This window comes from Apostichopus japonicus, chromosome 15 (genome assembly GCF_037975245.1).
Source record: "Apostichopus japonicus isolate 1M-3 chromosome 15, ASM3797524v1, whole genome shotgun sequence".
Lineage (NCBI taxonomy): Eukaryota > Metazoa > Echinodermata > Holothuroidea > Aspidochirotida > Stichopodidae > Apostichopus > Apostichopus japonicus.
The window spans coordinates 19,734,140-19,755,783 of record NC_092575.1 but is presented as its reverse complement, the minus strand read 5'-3'; the positions used below and the strand labels follow the sequence as shown (position 1 = coordinate 19,755,783).

The 21,644-nt window shown below is 36.9% G+C and overlaps 2 protein-coding genes across 3 annotated transcripts; one reads left to right on the top strand and one right to left on the bottom strand.

Moving 5' to 3' along the window:
• The first annotated feature begins 4,352 nt into the window (after nucleotides 1-4,352).
• LOC139980845 (uncharacterized) lies at nucleotides 4,353-7,375 on the top strand. The gene is made up of 2 exons (XM_071992816.1): nucleotides 4,353-4,696; nucleotides 5,663-7,375. Exons 1-2 carry the CDS (start codon nucleotides 4,585-4,587, stop codon nucleotides 6,115-6,117), a joined length of 567 nt encoding a protein of 188 aa, XP_071848917.1. The 5' UTR covers nucleotides 4,353-4,584; the 3' UTR covers nucleotides 6,118-7,375.
• A 2,980-nt stretch (nucleotides 7,376-10,355) lies between these two features.
• LOC139980461 (uncharacterized) lies at nucleotides 10,356-21,644 on the bottom strand. Of its 2 annotated transcripts, none has more exons than XM_071992069.1 (11): nucleotides 21,548-21,644; nucleotides 20,967-21,076; nucleotides 20,517-20,570; nucleotides 19,532-19,724; nucleotides 16,773-17,005; nucleotides 15,601-15,726; nucleotides 14,178-14,347; nucleotides 12,873-12,946; nucleotides 12,508-12,662; nucleotides 11,441-11,527; nucleotides 10,356-11,231 (listed from the first exon to the last, which is right to left on the bottom strand). In XM_071992069.1, the coding sequence occupies exons 1-11, from the start codon at nucleotides 21,627-21,629 to the stop codon at nucleotides 11,112-11,114; spliced, it is 1,404 nt and encodes a 467-aa protein (XP_071848170.1). In that variant the 5' UTR covers nucleotides 21,630-21,644; the 3' UTR covers nucleotides 10,356-11,111. The 2 variants fall into 2 exon arrangements, with proteins under 2 accessions (XP_071848170.1, XP_071848171.1); XM_071992070.1 differs by having other exon boundaries at nucleotides 21,454-21,593.

Below are 21,644 nucleotides of genomic sequence, written 5' to 3'. Positions count from 1 at the left end.
CTGTAGAGAAAAGGATCTTGGCCAAACTTGATCCTTTTTTCTACAGACATCAACATAAACGCCTTAAGATGTTCGTCGACGACTAAAAATATCATTGATGGTGTGACTGCCAGAAGCAGCGAGCTGCGTAGGCTCCTACTCTCGTAGACATGACACGTGCTCGTGTTATTGAACATATATGATTTAGTGGATTTTATTTAGGTTTTTTTCCATTTTCTTCAAGCATGTTGTCACAAAATGCTTGAAAAACTTAATAAAATCTAGTCTAAAACATATACTTAGTCTATTTTTGCTTACGTTTGAAACTCAGTTTCATCAAGTGTTGCTTGTGGAAAATTATTTTTGGTTTTTTTTTAAAGGATTACTGTAACCTACAAGACTGAGAAACATCGCACCATTTTGCATCTAGGCATTCCTTAACTTCAAAAAAAAATCTCAAAGGGGAAGGGGTAAATCCCTCCCCTTAGACCCCTCTCTCATGAAAGCGAACACTATGTAAGTAACATATCAATGAATAATGGGCCGGTGAAAAATAGGTGAAAAATGCCCGGCAGGTTTTAAGACCCAGTCCGTCCTGCTTCAGTGTGTAATGAACTTGAAACTGTGCGTCTTTCGAAATGAAAAGAATGTGGGGCGTAACTCCTATGGGCTCGGACCGTGCTGAGCCGGTGGCCCCGACCAAAACTTGGGCCCCCGCTATACTGATGCACAGAAAAAGGGTACCTCTTTGGATAGGAAGGGCCCGTTTTACTGGGAAAGAAACACTCATGCAAGACTGAACAAGACAATAAACATATTTTCAAGGGATACGGAATACGGACATCATGATCATGGGCTCATTTGGGTATTAATGTCTGTATCGAGCTAGTTGTGTTATTTATTATTATAATGAAAACAAAGTATATATAATTTGAAACCCAATTCCAGCCAATGTTGTACTGAGCCTATGCTTAGGTTTGATTATCCTGTATTTGTACAGTAGTATCCATTATACTCCATACAGTAGGGGGCACTTGCCCACCCGACCCCTGGAAAATTAAAAAAAAGTTAAGCATTAGTTTGACATTTCAAAGATTTCCCCCAACCAACAGTTCTCTAGTTTATGTTCATTGCATATATTACTGAAATTATTCAAAGTCAAAATTCTAAGACATGAGATCTCAAAATAACCGATGTGTAAATGCAACTTGAACGGGAAGTGTCATTTCCGACGATCTAGTAGTATTTTTTGGCAAAAAAAAAAAATCGTCGTACGCTCCGCGCCAACCGATGGTGGCGCTGCGCCTAGATAGTATCAAGTAGTGTGTTACACCTATATGACCCACTGATCCCTCATTTCTGCGGACGCCCTTGCTAGGCCTCCTGATAGGGGGCCCTTTTTCAATTATTCGAATTTTAAAGCAAACTGCAGATATCATTTTTAATTCAATTTATTGACCGGTCTGTTAGGGGTTGAAGGAGGTTTTTCTATATTGGTTGTCCATAGATGAAATTTTTTGCAACGTTATGGGCATAGGCGTACGAGGCGGGGGGCAGGGGGGCAGAGTGCCCCCCCCCCCCAATTTCCAGAGGACAAGAAATTCGGGCAAAAGTCCTGAAAAATTCGGGCAGCCTAAGAGGAGAAAAATATATATATATAAATATGTAGTAGCTTGCCCGAATCTTTTTCATATTTTTGCCCGAAAATTCCGTGGAGAGCGTTCTGTGTTATTTGTTTTGTGACATTAATATTAATATAGGCCTAATAACTTTCTTTATTTAGCATCATGATGCCCGAATATTTCCGTGTAACGCCACCGTAACAGGGAACGCCGCTCACAATCGTGGTGACAAGCATGCATGGAGATTAGCAGTCTCTGAAGTGAAAAAAACCGCAGTAAACATTTTTTTTTCTAACTAGTCAACTGTATACCTGGACATCCCAGACATGAGTGTAGGCCCCTATATACAGGGGCGTTGGAGCCGGTGCGGAAGGTCTGGCGAACGCCGGACCAATATTCACGGGAGAAAAAAAATAGGACTAAGAAAAAAAATGGCAAACAATAAAGAACAATTTTCAATAATGATGACGGCAATTAGGCTAAATGTGACTACTCTGCCATAGCAGGGGTCTTGTTTTCATGCTCGAGAAGTGCCATTTCCTGCAATCTGGGAGGCACTTTCTTCAAAATTTTCTCCATTACGCTACGCGCCAATCATGGTGGCGCGTAGCGTAGTTTGACCTACCAAACGTACCCCTGGTAATTATGACAGATGGCCACACTCTGATCTGCCGTACCAATCAAAAATAGCTTCCGACGCCCCTGATATTAGAAACATTTTCTTTTTCATGGATGGTGAGGGGGGGAAGGGAGTGTCTACAAGCCTTAAAGTACAGGTTCATCATGTCTTTGTTATTTTTTATACTTTTTTGTGAGACAAATTGCAGTCTCACCCGACACAGCGACATTTTCCCGCCTACGTGTCGTTGAACAATGTATGTTTTTCTGGGGGTAGCTGAGTACTGTGTTGAAATAATAAATACCGTAACTAAATGGGAGTTAAAAAAAATACTGTCCTAGTTTTCCCCGTTAAAGTGATGTTACCATTTTTTCTTCTTCTAATTTACCAAAATTTTGGGGAAGTGTAAATTTCTAAACATGAGATTATAAAATAAAGATTGTTTAGATGCAACTTGCAAGGCCTCAGAAGTGCCATTTCCGGCAATCTGAGAGGCATATTTTGCCCAAAATTTTTTTGTACGCTACGCGCCAACTGATGGTGGCGCTCCGCTTAGATAGTGACACGGGAAATTTCGGGCACAAAAGTTTCTGCCCCCCAAACCGAAATGGTCCCGTACGCCTATGGTTATGGGTATGTTTTGCAGTGAAATTATGCACGAGAATTGTGAATTTTCAAATTCTGAACAAATAATGGGCTTAAAACCTTGAAAATGGTGCTTACGGGTATTGTGGGCCGCGACGTAGAATCAACTACAAAAAGCAATGATCCACATGAGATGCGATGAGGTCGAACATGATGTGTGCAAATGACAATCTTCAAAAAAGGTTATGGATGGAAAAAAAAAACTATTGGGAAATTCTTGGTGATCAAACAAAAGTGTACATCTGGTTGGTCATTTCAAGCCTGAGAAGTGCCATTTCCGGTGATCTGGGGGGTATCAAAACCAGAAATTTTCTTGTACGCTCCGCGAAAACCAATGGTGGCGCTCCGCTTAGATAGTAATTCGCGACCCCCGGGTTAAAAAATCTTGGATACGCCCCTGTGATGAAGAATGTGGAATAGGCCTATAATTTTAAAATTCTGTCTCTATCCAAACTGCAATTCACGTGCCTGTGGATTGATCAATATTTTGATATGTATTCGTCTTCTGGCAGTCACGGTAGGCCTACCATATATAGTGGGCCGCGGATCATATCATCCCCAACCCCCCCCCCCCCCTCTCCCACCCCGACCACACAACAATGTGTGTAGCGAGGGAGCAATGTACTCTCTTCTATTGGTCGCTTCATTCAAGTTTGTATCAATAATTTAATCCTCTAACGCCCACTCAAACAATTACAAGTATATGCCATACAATCAAGTGATTAATTTTTGTTTCATATATGTAAGAATGCGTCAAAATTTTGCCGTTTAAGTTTTAACGCCAAAAGTTGACAAAATAGTTGACAAAGTACGGTAGTCCAGATATGCAGAAATAAGTTTCTGTAGAAATTTTGAGACTAGAAATTCCACTTTCATATCGAGAAAAACTAATGAAAGAAAAGGTCAGCGGATTGGGAATTGCGCAAAAAATCCGACATTTCCAACGAACCACCGCAAATGGACCACCGCATGCAGTAGCTACCAAACTAACATTTTACTGGGAAGATCTTCAAACCGCACCGGTGTTCTTCTCCCCCCCCCCCCCCCCACGCGCCCCAAGTTCCCTCCCCTCACTGGCAAGTGAACTTGGAAAATCACGGTTGCCTTTTCGACCATCACGGCTTTATCCGCTATGAACAACTGAATTCTATTTCGGAGGGCGCCATCAAATTGAAATGAGACGCCCAAGAATTCTTTTTATTGAGTTTCCCTTGTAGGCCATGGGCCATGGCTAATTTAAATGCACTTTTGTTCACATGGTAAGTGGGGAAAGTTAATTTCTCTGAAATAGTTAGTATAAATATGTACTGAATCAAGATTGACTTGTTCTTTTTGGTTCTACTGGCACAAACAGTCAGAATTTAAGAAAAACTAACAAAAGAAATTACCCACTGCTCTTAAAAGAGCTTGCTTATCTAATTGGTCAGTATTTTCAGGTCAAACCTTAATTGACCAATCACAGCTGTTGATCTGTGGTCTGGTTACACCATGGTTACACTAACTGCACAAACATGGCTGCTCCCACACTCAAATGTTGTATGCATGTGTGTGCACAGACAAAAACGAATATTTCATCCTTTTCTGACAGCTCTGTTGCCAAATTCAAGGATTGTGTTTTAAGGTGGATTGTGTAACCAGGTATTTATGGTGCATTAGCTAGAGATGTCACTTCAAAATACTGTATAGAGAGCTCAAAATCTTTAGCTGATTTTCAAGATCATGAGCATGGTGAGTCGTGCATTGGCTATCATTGTGAGTGCTAACAGAGATTCACAGATGAATAAACTCAACAAGACTGAAGAAAGGCTTGCTAAAAATCCGCTCAAAGATGGTAAGCAAACATTTAAATAATATTATGAGTATGAATCCATTTTCCAACTGAAATTAGAAATGTCAATCTGACATTTTGTGGAATGTGGTTGTGCTTTTATTTAAGTTTTTACATTCGTTCTTGACGGTTTGTTATTGTATTGTAACCTAGTCCTGCTGTCATTTTGTTGTGCAAAATGCATCAACCTGATGTAATCGTGAATTTATTTGGGTTAGGGTTAGATATGTACAAACAACAGGGATACATTTACAATCAAAATCTCTATTTAGTGTGTGTTAAGTTACATTTGGCATGTGTTCAACAAATAGAAGTAAAGTTACATTTGGCATGTGTTCAACAAATAGAAGTACCTGTCATGGGGGGGGGGGGGGGGGTTGGTATTTAACTTTTAGACTTTCTTCAGTAGTTGCTCCATGATTTTATAAAATGAGACGAGGGCCCCAAACCCATGCCCAATTTTCCATTTGCGCTTAGTTGATTTTTTTTTTATAGGGGTGGACTGGAGATCAATATTTCATTATTGCTCCGTGAGTTTTATGAAATAAGACGAGGGCCCCAAACCCACGCCCAATTTTTCATTTGTACAAATACTTGGTTGATTTTTTTATATGGGTGGAGGTCGATATTTCATTATTGCTCAATGATTTGATAAAATAAGACAAGGGCCCCATACCCACGCCCAATTTTTCATTTGTACAAATACTTGGTTGATTTTTTTATATGGGTGGAGGTCGATATTTCATTATTGCTCAATGATTTGATAAAATAAGACAAGGGCCCCAAATCTGTGCCCAATTTTTCATTTGTAAAAAAATGATTCATTATAACAAGTTTAGATAAACTGGGCTAGGTTTGTCAATTCAAGTTGTAAAACGGTGTAGGTTAATGAATTCAGAGCAAATTTTTTAAACTTTTTTTTTTAAAGTTGTATTTGATATATATCTTTCTCTTGTTTGAATGTTACAGATGATTCCACTGATGATGACAATGACGATGTTGAACCTGTCTGTAAGAAGCGAACACTAAGATCAAATGTAGCTGGACCATCTTCTTCAGGCAGACCACACATACTTCCAGTGTCGTGCATCATTTGTCACGCTGATCACTGGATATGGGGCAAGGTGACCTGTAAGAGACGAAGAGAGCCCCTGACTCGTTACGAGACAATAGATGCTGGGAAACTCAGAAAGGCTGCTGAGCTGACATGTAACGAATCCCTTCTTTTGCAAATGCGTGGCAGAGACCTTGTTGAAGTTCCGAGGCAAGATACCCTCCGAGTTGTTTTCGCAACGCAACCAGATTTCTCACTCGGAAGTGGCCAAAAGAAACAACAGATATTCTATATGCAGAGGCTTATGCAAAGTTTTGCCACAATGTCATTGATGAACAGATTCTTAAACAACAGGGTGCGATCAGGATGACAAAACTCACAGCCCAGTTCATCAAAACGGTTAAAGAAGTTCAAGGGATTGATGCCTCAAGTTACAGATCCTACAACTTAAAAAAGCGTCTCCAAGGCTCCTATCCACAACTTCATTTTTTGCGACCAACGCGACGCTATGAAAGTGAAGTTGTAATTTCCAGAACTGTAGAAGCTCAGGATCTAGCAGTAAACCTGGTTAATCTACAATATGATACAAAGTCAAGTAACGAGTTAGACATTTCAAGTGGTAGTGAATCTGATTTGCAGCATGAACAAAGAGGTTCATGTAGAAGTCAAGGCATTTCATTGAGTGACATGTACTTTACAGCTAGACAGCTTAGAATTGCTGTCCAAGAGGTACATGTGGACACAGCATGACATCAGACATCAATTGGACTTTGGAGTAATATTTAAAAATCTAGCATTTTTATAATGTGAACTCAAAAATTGTGATTGTTAGATGTGTAAATACATGCAGGAATGTGTGAACTAAATATAGTGCATCATTAGTTACATGTTCAAATAATGTGTAAGGAAATAGAGGGATCTGTAGGACAAACATGAAGAAAACAAATTCAGTATTGTCAAGAGTTGGGGCTATGCCTTTAGTTTGAAAAAAAAAATCAAATTGTACTCTGTTGTAACTTTCAGTATCAGTTGGAAAAGGTGTAGGACTATAATGTGATTCGAAATGGTCCCATGAAGTAATATCTCACGTTATTGTTTATTCAATTTGATGCAAATTTCCACACAAATTGTTGTTTTATTTCATGTTAGTTTAATCGTGGCTGACACCAGTCTCCAGAACACCATTTCAGTATGGAATCTAATATACAATAATCAAGGACATAGTCAGTGCACCACACCCTATTGAATATTGATTATGCGATCACTCAAACACCCCCCCCCCACCCGCAAAAAACAAACAAACAAACAAAACGAGGCTCGATTTTTGTGGATGGGTCCTGTGTGTACAGTCGTTTAACTTGTTGACGAGTAAGTGCCACCCATTCACCATGGGTATTCATAAGAGTACAACTTACTGATACTATCTACAGAAAGTTTCATGTGCAATGTTATGATCAACAAACAGTTTTAATGCATATTACAAATGAGATTTAAAGTTTTTTTGTGAAGGTAGTTAGGTGAAGCGCTGCTTGTAACAAAACATTGTACATGTAGTAGTCTGTTGTGAACTTTGGTGTTCTAAACATGTTGAAAAGATTTGCAGTTGATAAATAAAAGAAGAACATATAGATCTGAGTTTGTCACTTTTTTAGGGCTGTTTAGACATACTTTGTTAAAAAAGTCTATCGGAATCTCCAGTTTGATTATAATGAATATGAAATAGTGTGCTTATTTATTCACCAAGAATGACCCCATCCTCAATCATGTTATAATGTATACATGCTGGCCTACTCCTTGCTCTCATTTGTTATTACTGGATCATTTATTGCCTAGAAATAGTGTATTTCAACAATTTAACAATGAACAAACTGGCCTATCCCCACCACAAATATACACCAAGTACAGTTGAAAAATATTATTCCAATAGTTATATGCCTATCCAAACTTTTAGAAATGTTGTGCCATACATATTCTTTACAATTATAAAGGTTTCCACATTAAAATGTGAATTTTTTGGGGGTTTACTGTTTCTTTCTGGAGACAGAATAATTATTTTTGAAAAAGTGAGGGCGCTGTTTTTCTTATGTATTTCTTTATGTTGGAAAATGTGACATTTAATCCGTGAATTACATATTAATGTGCCACTTTTGAGCAAAAGAACAACTTGATTCTTTATTAAGGACATATTATCTATAACTCAGACTATATTTCATGTAATACCACTCCGGACGTAACAAGAATCATTTTCTGGGAGGATTTCAGAGCCACGGCCCATGGCCTATTGGCCGGGAGAGATGCAAGTTTCTTCAACCGACTCCTCCTATAGCAATCCATAGGAATAATTTAGAAATGGGGCATTAAACCATAAACCCAAGGAAGTTGAAATAAAAATTAATTTGACTTGCTATTATTTTAATTTTCTGATATTGTATATAGAGATAAAGACGTAAAGTGACTTATGGTATTCCTGAACTTTTAACCAGTTTAAAATTATTCTTAGATCAAGCGAGTGAGACGCATGAATGCTCTGATGTAGTCAACGGTAGTGATCTTTTTGTCTTAGGCGAATTATTAGAGCATTACATTACGCCTCTACTTTCACCAGTCCCCAGGTGGCCGTCCTGCTCGTATGCCTTATACTCTGATAAAGGATTTTATGACTGTCAAGTTGAAAATGGGTGTCTTTAAGTCGACTTTCTAATTTGTTGGAAATACTCAACAGTTCATTCTCCACGTTTATCTGCAAACCAACTGACTAACAAAGAAACATTATGATGATAAATTACCAATGGTTACTTCGAAGCTGGAAAATCAAACCCTCGGGACAATTATGTCAACAGACTACCTTTTTGTGACTCATCATAGTTATATTGTTCTTAACTATATCATGAAAATGAGAGTAAATTATTTTTCACTCCTTATGTTCCTAAGCCCCTAATTTACCCCAGGCATACAGAACCCCATTGACCCACCCCCCCCCCACCTCACATCATAACCCCAATCTGTAAATAATTTCAACATTTTTATTATTATTAATGGTCTTTTTTGCTTTAGAGGCAAAGATGTCAGTCCAACATGTAATCATAAATAAATGATTTCTGGATTACTGTCCACCTCCTTCCCCACCCCTCTCCTCCCTTTGACTAGAAAACAATTTCAGACAGTCCAAGAAATCAAAAGACCAGTTGTAACAGAGACAGTTTGTGAAGATACTTGCTAAGTTCATGGGCAACTCAATAAAATGGTTTGATACATGTTACATTATAGAGGACACAAAAAACACAAATAATAACAATAGAGAAAATTATTTGGATAATATTTCTTCTTTTTGTTGGTATTTAATATTTATGCCTATACAATTTTTCATGATACCCTAAGATATGAACATTTATTATATAGATAATTTACATCATATTAAAGTGCTGTAAAATTATGAAATGTGAAATGAAAAGTACAAACAGCTACATCTTGATACAAAATTCGATAATATATCTCTTTCAGAATACTTAAAGTCCATTGAAAGTATTTTTACTATATTTTTTTTCTTTCATGAGGGGATGAAGAAGGAAGGAGAGGGGAGGATGGATAGAACAGAGTAAGGTATAGGGGGAAGAAGGGAGGGGAGGTGGATGAGGGGAGGGGAGGGGAGGGGAGGGTAGGGAAGAGGAAGGGGAGGGTAGAATGTGATCATTCCATCAGCTCCTATGCTGTCTAGTAATGTTCCTCGAAAGAGTAGGTAATCTTCGTTTACTGTTAGCCATCACAAAAATTTCTGATTTGGATTAGATGATAAATACCAAGTATGAGGTGCAAGTGATCATAAGGATAGAATGCTTTATAGTCAGAAACAGAGGTGTCAAAAGATGTGTGAATATCCTATGGTTTGGTGAACATGATACAAAGTTACAATCATATGAATTATCAGCATTACGTATACATATTCTGTTAGACATTATGAATTATTCACATTATATATTACGTTCTAGGTCATAATGTACAGCGACGTTTCCGGGATTAGAAGCATATAGGCCAGGCCTTGAAATTTGGGATAGTGAAATGCCAGTGGGTTTTGGTGTTTGCCAGTGGAATCCTTTTTTTTCTACCAGTAGACATTAAGAACATCAAAACATGATGATAACACATGATGAGTTAGTTAACAGTCATCAGCTAATGAGAGAGCATGATTTCAGTGCCTAAGATAAGCCTTGTATTATCAGCTTATTATCAGTAAATATTATTACACTGCTCTCAAAAGCCTATGCAGTAACTAATGTGAGTTGTAATCAAGGAAAATACCAGTAAACATGTGATTTTAGAACTGTACATATTTTAAGCACTTGCTTTTTTTTCTTTTTTGAAGGATGTGGCGGAGTTAGAAAATTCTACGCCTGTAGGGATTGCATAAAACTTTGCTGCTAATGATGCTAATATCATACAAACGATTTGACGGACTTAAAAACTTCCTTTATGAAAAAGTTTATGGCCAATGTATTAGTTACCCTTGGAGGATATGCTATTATTATTCATACTTGTGCGAGATCTTTGCAAAATTGAATTGCAATGAGCAATTGACAATTTCATATACATATTCATTTGTGATCAATGAGATATAGTAGAAAGGATATTCTTGACTTTCACTTTTGAAAGATGATATTTTCTTTGTAAATAAACACCATGGCATTTCCGCTTTTGGATTCTAAATCTCACTACTATTAAAACATCATTTGTGGTTAATATTAACTGCATCAGACATCACATGCTTTCTGTGGACGGTTTTGCAACATCACAACCCTTTAAAATAACATAATGAGCTTGCAGAATATGGTTTTACATGATACTAACTTCAACAAAAAGAAAGAAATGCATTTAATTAGGAGTGGAGAGATTAATTTCCAGATTTTGGATTAAACACCAAAGATATACTAGCACCAGAACATGGCAGCTGCTTCTTATGACAATTCTTCACTTTAATCTCAAGAGTATTCAGGTAAAAGTCAGTTTTACCAATCGAACCAGCCAAAGGAATGTACCCTTCTTACAGAATAATTTTTCTGTTTCACTTGCGGTTAGTACGGTGATGTTAACTCTCCTCACTGTCTTACTTTCTTTGGCATCTATTTTTTCCTTCAAATAAATAGTTTTCATTGCACATTTTGCTCCTTAAGAGCTTATTAATTCTTGATCTATTAGCTTGTATGCAGTTGGACATCCAATACCTCACAGTAGGGAAGTAACACACACTTCCCACCCCCTCCCATGTGCCCCTCCCTTCTCACAGAGGGAAACACTTCCCCTTTGTTAGTACATGGGCTAACTTCGTAACTGACCATACAATTTATTCCATGCAGTGATACACGCACAACTTCAGCTACGAGCATCTGGACCAAAATCTGCCTTGAACTGGTCACCGTAAGATGGTCTCACGCCTCCCCATTCTAGGAGAAGTCTGTCTGGATTCTGATCCCATTCCCCCGGTAACTTCACCTGATCAAAGAAGAAGGAAAACAGAAACAAGTGTCAACTACGTGTCGTGTTGTTTGCAAGCCTACGCATCGTACACACAGACACATTCAAACACACACACACATGTCATCACCATCGCATAGATTCGTTCTTGCTTCGTCAAGGAAACGTAGTGCTATCTCGGCAACTCTGGGTTCAGGCACAGGTTCCGATAACTTGTTTGGACTTACTTTGGCATTTTTCTCTGTATCCCTTTTCTCTCTCTTCTTCTGTTCCATCTGTTGAACTTTTGCTCCACCGCCACCGCAACCCCAAACCTGCACCGTAAAGAAGAATAAGAGCATTTACTGCTACGATTTTGTGATATGAAAACTACATCCTGGTGTTATTTAGATCAGGAGAGGCCATGAAAGTTTAAAGGTTATTCGATATTTAATGAACGCATCTGGCAAGAGCAAAGTAATCAAAACATGTCTTTGTCTTCCTTTGTAATCCATCTACCATTGTTAAAACGCAAGAGACAAAGAGCCTTTGTTTAAATCCTGATTGCAAAAACGCATTGAGGTTTTTGATGATTTAATTAGCTCTACCTTATACGAATCTAATAACTGAAAGTTCCCTTCGAATCATTCCAACACTTGGCTGTGAATAATTTTGTTTACAAGGTGTCATAGTTTGACCTCTGGTGACCACCAGTGATCTTTGAACTTCTCCAAAAACAAACAGGCTTCTTCTTCTCAATATGGGGCTTAAGTGTACAAAGTATGAATGTCCATGCATCTCTTGTGGAGATATCCTGTTTAACAAGTAAGGCGTCACCCAAATACAAAACATACACCGTCATGAATTGAGTAGGATACGATTTTCATCGAAACCAAAGATTACTTGACAGACAACAAAAACTGTGAAAGTGAAAATTTTGAAGAACATGTAATATGATGAAACCAGAGCCTCCCACCCCTCATTATGATCCAGTCCAAACAGTTATGAATCATTGATTGGCAAAAAATGAGCTACTTTCACTTGAGCCATATGTACAGTAGAATTGGGATAAACAATGAAGTGGAGAATTGACTAGCAATATGAATTGTCTCATCAGTGATTTTGATAAGCATAACATATTCTGCCACATGAATACTGCTTCTAAAACTTGGCGTTGATATATATAACCCAACAGATACAACGTTAGCTATCCTGTCGATGTCAAATAATAAAATTTAGCTAGTTCAATCTGTGAGCCTTGGATTGAAACCGACATGCTTGTTTATATACAAATTCTTACAGGAACCATTTATACCTCCACATCCAATAAATTCGCAGACTGGCCACCATGTTCAACAGACTGGAACCCTTCCGTGATTTTGAGAGAATATTTGCTCCTGTCTCGCCCGATGAAGAGACCTTTTGGAATGTTTCTAGATTTCTCGTTAAATAGTACCATCTTTTCCCCTTCTGTTTAAAAGCAAATGATATAATCAATTATATTATAAGTATTTAAAATATTTAAAATTAAAACAAAATATATATATATATTCAATTTTATATCAATAATATTATCAAAACATATAAAACATGACAATGTAATAAATACATCAAAACAAACTTTTTTACCTACTTTTGAAGTAAACAACTTGATAAATGGGTTTTCTTACTCCAACTCACCTTCAACTATTTTATAGAATGGTGATATCTGTATGAAAAAAGAGTTTTGACCTCCCCAAGGGGTTGTTCCATCCCTGTTAAAAAAAAAAGAAACATACATATTATGGCACCAAATTACACAAATTAAGGAAACATTATCCAAAATCAATGAAAAAAATCATGAAGAATCGGGCAAAATTATGTCCTGTAGCATACAGTGTACGCAGACTGCTTACAATAGTCCAAATGTGACTGTTACCCTTTCCTTGTTAGTTTAGCTGAAAAATCCATATGGCATTGTTTATCAATGATATTCCTTTAAAAAAACTTTCTCATAATTCTGGTATTGTAATACAACAATTCAACGTTCTGTATCCTAAAGTGACTTGAAACCACTCGCAGAGGTGACCTGAGTAATAGAACCAACCTTCAGGGAAAACAGCCAAACAAGTATGACTACTTTTCCTCCAGTGGCTCTCCCTTTTTCCAAAGAATTTCCAAAAATACAAATCTTGCAGACCAAAATATGGGATGTTTCAGGGGCTGTTGTTGATTCTTACTTAACAAAATAGCTGGAACGTTTTATACACGTTTTAGTCAAGACTGCATCATCATAAAACTTTGTCAAATTAGAGATAATATTTTTTTTTTATTTGGTGATATTTTGTGAATGCATCTCACAACAGCTGCACAGTAAACACTGTCACCAAGGCCATTGAACCAAAAAAAAAGTCTCTGTCTTTCTTTATAAACTGTTAAATAATTTTTCCAGACAGTAAAACTATTTCTACAGTACAGTTTTACATTTTGAGGAATATCTTCGTAGAGAGCATTTACAGCTAAGCGGACAGTCCAATTGTTCCACATTTTCAAGGATAAATCAACCAGAAAAATTATGATAGGAAAAGTAAGGCTTTTAAAGAACATCTACCATGATGACATCACAGATCACCTACTGAGTTCCACTTCCTGGCGTAAGAGGAGGCTTTAGCCAGTTAAACTATTGAGATTTTTTCACCTAACATGGTGGAATAATTTTTGTCTTCAGGATTGGTACATTGTCTACCACTTGAATGCTCCTTTAAAGTTTGGAAGTTATTCTTCTAGTGGCCATGTAAGTGCAGATGTCTAGTCTGGATTACATGAGATATAGAATGCAAATTTATATGGAATGCCAAAAGGACCACAAGGACCTCTCTAGTAGATAAGCAGTTTGCTAACAGTTTTAGTTTATTTTGATATTCATACATATCATCGTCGCGCACTTTAATATCATCATCGTAAGTTGCTGTACTTTTGGCATCCCATAATATTATTGTATCTTACCTCCACTCAACATCAACTGCTAACGCATAGCGGCAGCCATCGCTGCAACTGACCAGAAAGACAGTCGGCCCTCGATAAGCAAAAACATGGTGCTGGAAACGATTGACACTCAGTCCATGTTCATTGCTGCTATACAGGCTAGCCCAAACATTTCTGCTGTGTTGAAGTATCTGGGAATGTACACATATATAGTCCTTTACATATAAATCCAAATATGCTTGAATATTGTGTCATGTTGTATTATGGAATATTGTATATATATATATATATATATATATATATATATATATATATATATATATACTATACACTCTGTTTAACGTATCTCTTTCGAGATCCGGCATTAGGAATCACAAATGATTTCGAGTTGGTTAGCATCATGTTTGAACTCTAGAGTAAGGCATAATATGTCACCAAAACAGAACTAGTATTGTTCGATACAGGTGACAAATGCCTACAGTGAAATTACGACCTTCCTTACCTGTTTTGAACCTGTGGACATACAATCAGCGTCCATTGCCTAGTGGTTAGGGTGTCCACATATAAAGTGGGAGGCCCGGGTTCAAATCACTGCGAAGGCTGGAAGTTTTATCACTGTTCCTGATTTTCCAACTCACTATGATTTCAAATCTATATATATATATATATATATATTGATCTTATTTTATAAGCTACTTTAAGTCCCTTGTAGTCACCCTGTAGTCACTGGCTTTTTAATACATCCTTAGGCGTGTGTCAACCTGGGCTGTTCTCACGCTCAAATATACAGACAAAGTTTTTTTCTTTCTTTGCATGTCTTGAAAGTCAGAGACCATGTTCATATTCTTTTACTCTTTGGAGTGGAATGTCTTACAAGATTTTGGCACATTTTCTTATGTCTGATCTCAGTATCTCAAAAAATAAATTAAATATATATTCCATAATATTGAAATATGATCATTTGTTTATGATCTGTCGTTTGTTGTACAGGGAGTGATCTGCTAAAGCTGCTAGCAAAAGCTCTTTTAGATCCCTTCCTTTTGCATTGTATAACCTTAATGCACACCTGATATTTGATGCATAATTTGTACCTCATGTATACTACTTTGTGATAAAAACAAAATAAATTAGCTGGAAGAGTTTAAGCTGAAAACTTCCAATATCCAGCAGGACTAAAACTTGGCTCTGGTCCTCTATATATGGAGGCCCTACACTTTCATCATCCACATATGGACCAGAAAATGGACACAAAAAAAACTTTCACGTATGAAAGTTCCACGACGGTAACTCAATATCAAATGTGAACTGCAGGTTTGGGTCTCCGACCTGCAGCTGAAGCAGAACATATATAGAAATAATATAATAAACGAAAAAATGACAGCAACGTTATGTACGATAACAACTTTTATTAAAATTAATCTAACTTTAGTCAGATCAACCATACCTCTGTTGATGGACCAGATGGTTTGGATGGCTGACTGAAGTCTGATGGCAAAGAGGCAGAGAGAAGCCACCATAAAACACCATTTAGAATACAACTGGACGGAATGCTCTCTGAAAGAATAGTCTCCTGTTGAGAAGAAAAGAAAATAATCAAATCCAATTGGGTCTCCTTCTACACATGTCATGATTTTATCATTGTTTTAATATACATAAATATAAGAAACAATGTAAACTATGTGAAGGGAAGAAGCAAATTCATATTTTCTCTAGTTATTCATTACACAGACTGGATGGGTGTTAAAAAGTTACAATGCTAATTACAATTCTCTTTTATTATTTGGAATAAAACTGTAGTATCCACCAGCATGCCAACAGAATCTGTGATATCCTCCCATGTATGTGAGAACGGAACGTGTACACAAGATTTGTAAATATTTTACCATTGTTGAATACAACATCGGCCTTAATCCTGCATATAATATAATATAACACACTAATATAACTACACTAAGCAAGCCACATATGCACGTGGTAGAAGCCATTGTACGATTTTAGCTCATGTGGAATATTGTCCCCTAATTTGGAAGCCATTTCCGATGGGTAAAACAGCCGTATTTCTCCTCAGGGATGTAAAACCCAACTTACTTTGGCAGGCCATGGATTGATCCCACGACCTCCCAGATGGTAGCTTTCATTGCTTCCAATGTCACTGCCTTCATCCACTCAACCCATGGCAAGTAAACAGCAGGTTTTAATGCACTACTGTGAACTTACATATCAGATAATGAGATCCTCATGTTTCTGAGTTCTCATGTTCAACAGAAAACAGCATGGTTCTTCCGCACACTCTACACACTAAGGTGGGTTAAGTACCAAGAGTACAATGTTGAACCAATGTATACTTTGGGAGTCAAAACATTGTCAAAACATTTTCAGACTCTTGAATTCTGTTGACCTGAAATGACCTTTGACCTCCCAGGCAATAATACAGTTTTTGCACTCACTGTGGTGGATCTATATACCACATATGAGGCTCATCCAAAGTGTGATTTTATTGTTAATTTTTATTGTTAATAGATTTTCAAACTTTCAAATTTTCACCTTGTTTGCTCTAAGCAAGGAATCAAAAAGTTATCAGTGAAAAGTCGATTTCAAAGTAAATTTTTTACTCACAGATTTTGGAAGAGATGAAGTGGTAACTCCAAGCAACCATAAATGTAATCCACTGAATATTTCAGGACAATTCTGATCAATCCATGTGACACATTTATCGCATTCCTTCTGTAGTGAGATGGTGGCAACTAAGCACTTCAGAGACTCCTCATCTGCTGATTTAGAAGTCTCAATTTTGACAGATGAAGTTTGACAATAAAAGTAGTACGCTGCTCTGAAGAGATCGAAACAATCTGGATAAAAATGAAGGGGAAAAACATTTGCAGTTTTATTGACGCTATAAAATATATGTAATTGAGCAACAGCCAATAAAGAGCATTTCAGGCCTAAAACTTCCCAATCCACTGGCTAAAAACTAAAATCAAGTTCCCACAAGTATTTTCTTGAACTTCAACACACATCAGTTACTGTACAGGGTTTTCAGAGCAGACCAACAATATTTGCTGTAATAAGCTGTAATACGGGGCTTGTGTTGGGTATGGAAATCAATCCGATTCTTTAGACTGACGAGGGACGATTGTCAACCAACTTACCATATGTTTGTGTTCTTAATGTCCGCTGGTAGAAGATGCCAGTCATTTTCCTTTCCACTGACAAACAGCAAAATACACTTGCATTTAGGCAGTAAATAGCTTACATTTGGAGGCCTGTTTTTTATTGTAGTTAAGGCTATTCTGCAAATAATCTCATCTACCTATTGACATTTGTCACATTTTGTTGGTGTAATTCGGCCATGACAACTATTTACTCTTCGTTTATCTGCAAATTAGCAAGGCCCGGAAAGGGTCATTTCCGGCAATCTAGGGAGTATCTTTACTCAAAAAATTTCTGTACGCCCCGCCAGCGAGTTTTTTTATGCAGGTAGGTTCGTACCATTGTGTATATTGAAAGCCAATCACAGCCAAGTTCATTTTGACGTCATCAAATATGCACGTGTCACTCGCTCTAAAGCAGTAAGATTTGTAAACAATGTCGATCTGATGCTGTATGAGCATTGTGAGTTCGAATCTCACATCTGCCGAAAATTTTTGTTGTTGTCATGAGCTCGTTTTTATCTTTTATTTTCTCCCAAACCAAGCATTTTTTTTGTTCAGAAATCTTTTTCATTTCTTCGCATTTTTATAACTTCCCAAGTGCAACCTTTACTGTGAACTCAATACAAATACAGTATTGTCTTCAACACATCACATACAACAAGAAAAAATGTTCCTCCGATTCTTTCTTAGATAAATGCTAGATCTTTTGTAATGTGTGTCACTGAAGCTGTGAAGGCAAAACTTAGAATAATGATTATTAGGCCTAACCTAGTAGCCTTTTAATGATACAATTTGTAGGTCTGTTATTATTTCAATTCTTAATGACTGTCTAAGTAATACATAATACTTTGTGTCAACTGCAAATTTCGCAAAACTACTCCCTGAACAATTCGTATGCACAAAGATACGTTAAGAAGATCACTAAGATAGGAAATTTGTGGCAAAGAATTCTTACCAGGTTTCCAAAATTTTGGAACGAACACAGATTTCATATTAAAAAACTAAAATTGTAGTCGGTGTATGGCTAAAGCTAAAGGAATAGCTTCGCTAGAGATTACTGCAGCATTGTTGTTGCATCTGGCTAGCACGTCAGGTTGAACTTATCGACTTTAAATATTAAGTGTTTCATGCTCAGGCTAGCACGTCAGGTTGAACTTATCGACTTTAAATATTAAGTGTTTCATGCTTTCCTTGTCATATTTGATGACGTGAAAATAAACTTGGATGTGATTGGCTATTCAATATACACAATAGTACGAACCTACCTGCATAAAAAAAACTCGCGCCCCGCCAACCTGTGGTGGCGCTCCGCTTAGATAGTGTCGAAAGCGCCCCTTCAGACCATTCTTGCCCCCCTGACCAATACCCCTAGCTCCGCCACTGAATAATGCCCTAAACTCAGTTTATATACACTGTTTTGTCGGGTGCTAAGAGGTACAGTACACTTGTGATAGTACACCACAGACATTACAAATGACTAACTTATCAGTTTGAATGTCTTAAATAACGTCTTACTTATCCATTTGAAAGTTTTTTTATCGTAATAATTTACATAATTCTGCATCTTTTGCATCTAGCAACATTCATGTCACTATTTAGACCCCTTAAAGAACATTGGAACTATGTCATGTCACGTCATATTTCTACCTGCAGATGTGCATGGAAGAGTCTTCAGTCATATTAAGTGATTCACATCATACAGTCTTGTGTGTACATGGTGTACATACATGTACTAAAGTAGATAAGCCCATTGCATTTTTAAGGGTGTTTCTGTTCCCAGCTCTTGATAACTATTTAATTCTTGTAACTGTATCTTAACTGTTTTGTACTCATACTATATCATAACTTTACACAGCTGTGGTGAAACAAACGAATGAAGAAGTGAACAAAGTGAATCACTTTTCAATAAAAGTGATTTTTAGCGAAAATAAAAACACCTTTATTTTCGATGCTCGGTGATTCCCTGTCAGCACAAAACTTTACATTGTCAAATATTCAAATGATTTTGTTTGGTAATGTGTCACAGGGAATGAAATATCGAGTATCGCATTGTAAAATGCTAAAATGCAAAAAGGGCAAATTGCAACACAGCCTTTGTACAGAGAAACCATTGCACGTTATAAGAGACAAAATTCAGAGCCTTCCAACTGCTGCACAAAATATGAACACTAATTAGTTAAATAAAAACAACAAGGTAATGTTATTAACAATGCAAACACTTACCGTCTTCCCTAAGGGTCTCGTCATGAGATTTGCATAAACTGAGGTAAAATGTAGCTTGAGCAGATGATGTGCTTAAGTTAGCTATCCTTTGGAATGCTTGGCGGCAAGCAAGTACTTGAGGAACATTGGTCTGAGATGTTACTTGGTTAATAAAGCATTCAGCAAATCCTTTCACTTCTGATGGAAATGAATTCTGTTTATAGAAAAGATATGCAAAGATTTAGCATAATACAGTATTGTATTAGAATGTGAATACAGTAGGTTGCAATTACAATGTGCTATTAAAGTAACACACAGTACCATTAAGCACTACCATTAGCTAGACCAAGTAAAATGAACCCAGTGAAGTGTTAAGATATCTCTTCACCATCATTTTCAATTATAAATTGTAATATCTGTATACCAACTTGTACCGTATTCAATCAAATAACCCAATGACAAATTTTGCCAAAATGCCACCGAGTATTTCTTCTGAAGAAGAATGCAAGTATCCATTTTATAATTACTATTATACCTAATTACTATATATTGGCAGTTAATGACAACTTTAACAACATCTTCTTAAGGAATAAGCTGTTGACTCTATCAGCTCTATGAAAATAACAAAAGCCTAAACTACTGTAAGTGTCAAATTTAAAAGGAGGCTTGCATCATATATTAAACATTCTACAAAATTTTAAGCCTGTGAACCAGGAGCATCTGTGATGACTGAGCCACAACCCACCAGACCCCACCCCTTCATAGACCCCACCCCTTCATAATCCATGCTAACAATGCATGAAAGCTAGCTCGGAGTCTTGAACTATGAACGGCAGCAAGCTCTGAAAATTTAGATAAAATTTTTCGACATCTGGAAATATCCTGTTACACACCAAACATCTTTAGCGACAGTAACTGAGTTCTGAGTAACATCTTAAAAGTACTGATACTTGACTATAATATGTATGGTGCAAAAGTTTAGAAAATGAACCAACAAAGCACTTACAATGAATTTGTTCTTGTCTATTGCGTTACTCGAAGTGTCATCATCAGTAATGCACTGTTGAAGAAAGCAACTGAAGTCATGCTTGCATGAAGAAACTTACAATTTATGTATATTTGGAGGGGAAAAAAATCATTCCAATCTGAACAAGTGGAATATTTACTGCTCATCAATGCTTAAACTCTGGTTGCATTACTGATGAATGAAGAAATGTAGTAGACAATATTTCAAGAAAACTCTTCACTAAGACCATTTTTAAGAAATGTGGAATAAATCATTATGCAGTAATAACACAGCTAGCAAAACATAAATGCCTTGATAAGGAAACAGTTCAGATGTTAGTATTTATGTTCTCATTGACAGTAGTACTGATAATGATTTTACAAGTATCATGGTCCAGTTAGTAGAGTTACTTCTTTCACTGGAAAGAATGTTAAGTACTGGTTGACTAACACTGAGAAAACTTTCAAATCTTGTATCTTCTTCCGTTTTGATCTGAGTTGGTTGTGATGACGATGACGTGCCGCCCATTTTCCATGAGTGTTGATTGTTCTTGAGCAATTCTGAAAGTTAAAATATAGAAGTGAGTTGCATTGATGTATTCAGTAGTCTAAACATGGATCATCATTGAGACTCTCACTACTAAAATAATTATGTAGGCCGTTTTATGTTAAAGTTTAACAACATATTTCAGGGATTAGCCCATAAGTTAATCCTATATCATATACTAGGCTATAACCTGGTTTCAAAGGATGTTTCGCGAAGCCTAACTCAGGCCGCTCCAAATAGTGTTAATGTTAACATAGGCCTAGGTTAGGCCTACAGACTGCAAGTTCGTAATCCTGAGCAATTGAGCCTCAAACTAATAAAAGTTAATACATATTTTTTAAATCTTGATAACTGTTATCAGTGCGCACACATGTATCCTAGACTCACTGACTTTTGATATCTTTATGAATGTTGCAGCTCAATTTCCATCCCACAACCAGTGTATATATACCATAGAAATCCTAATCAATTTCTACGATATATACCCTGTGTATGCAGAATAGCGAAGATCCAGTGCGATATCAACTTGTAAACATTACTCTGCATTTGTTTTGGAAATGTAGTCATTTCCCGAGAGTGTAT

Coding starts and splice junctions, on each gene's coding strand:
- LOC139980845 (XM_071992816.1), top strand. CDS start 4,585: ATGAGCATGGTGAGTCGTGCATTGGCTATCATTGTGAGTGCTAACAGA. Junction 4,697..5,662: donor TAAAAATCCGCTCAAAGATG/GTAAGCAAACAT, acceptor TGAATGTTACAG/ATGATTCCACTGATGATGAC.
- LOC139980461 (XM_071992069.1), bottom strand. CDS start 21,629: ATGACTACATTTCCAAAACAAATGCAGAGTAATGTTTACAAGTTGATA. Junction 12,947..14,177: donor GCAGTTGATGTTGAGTGGAG/GTAAGATACAAT, acceptor TTTTTTTAACAG/GGATGGAACAACCCCTTGGG. Junction 11,528..12,507: donor CGAATTTATTGGATGTGGAG/GTATAAATGGTT, acceptor TTTACGGTGCAG/GTTTGGGGTTGCGGTGGCGG.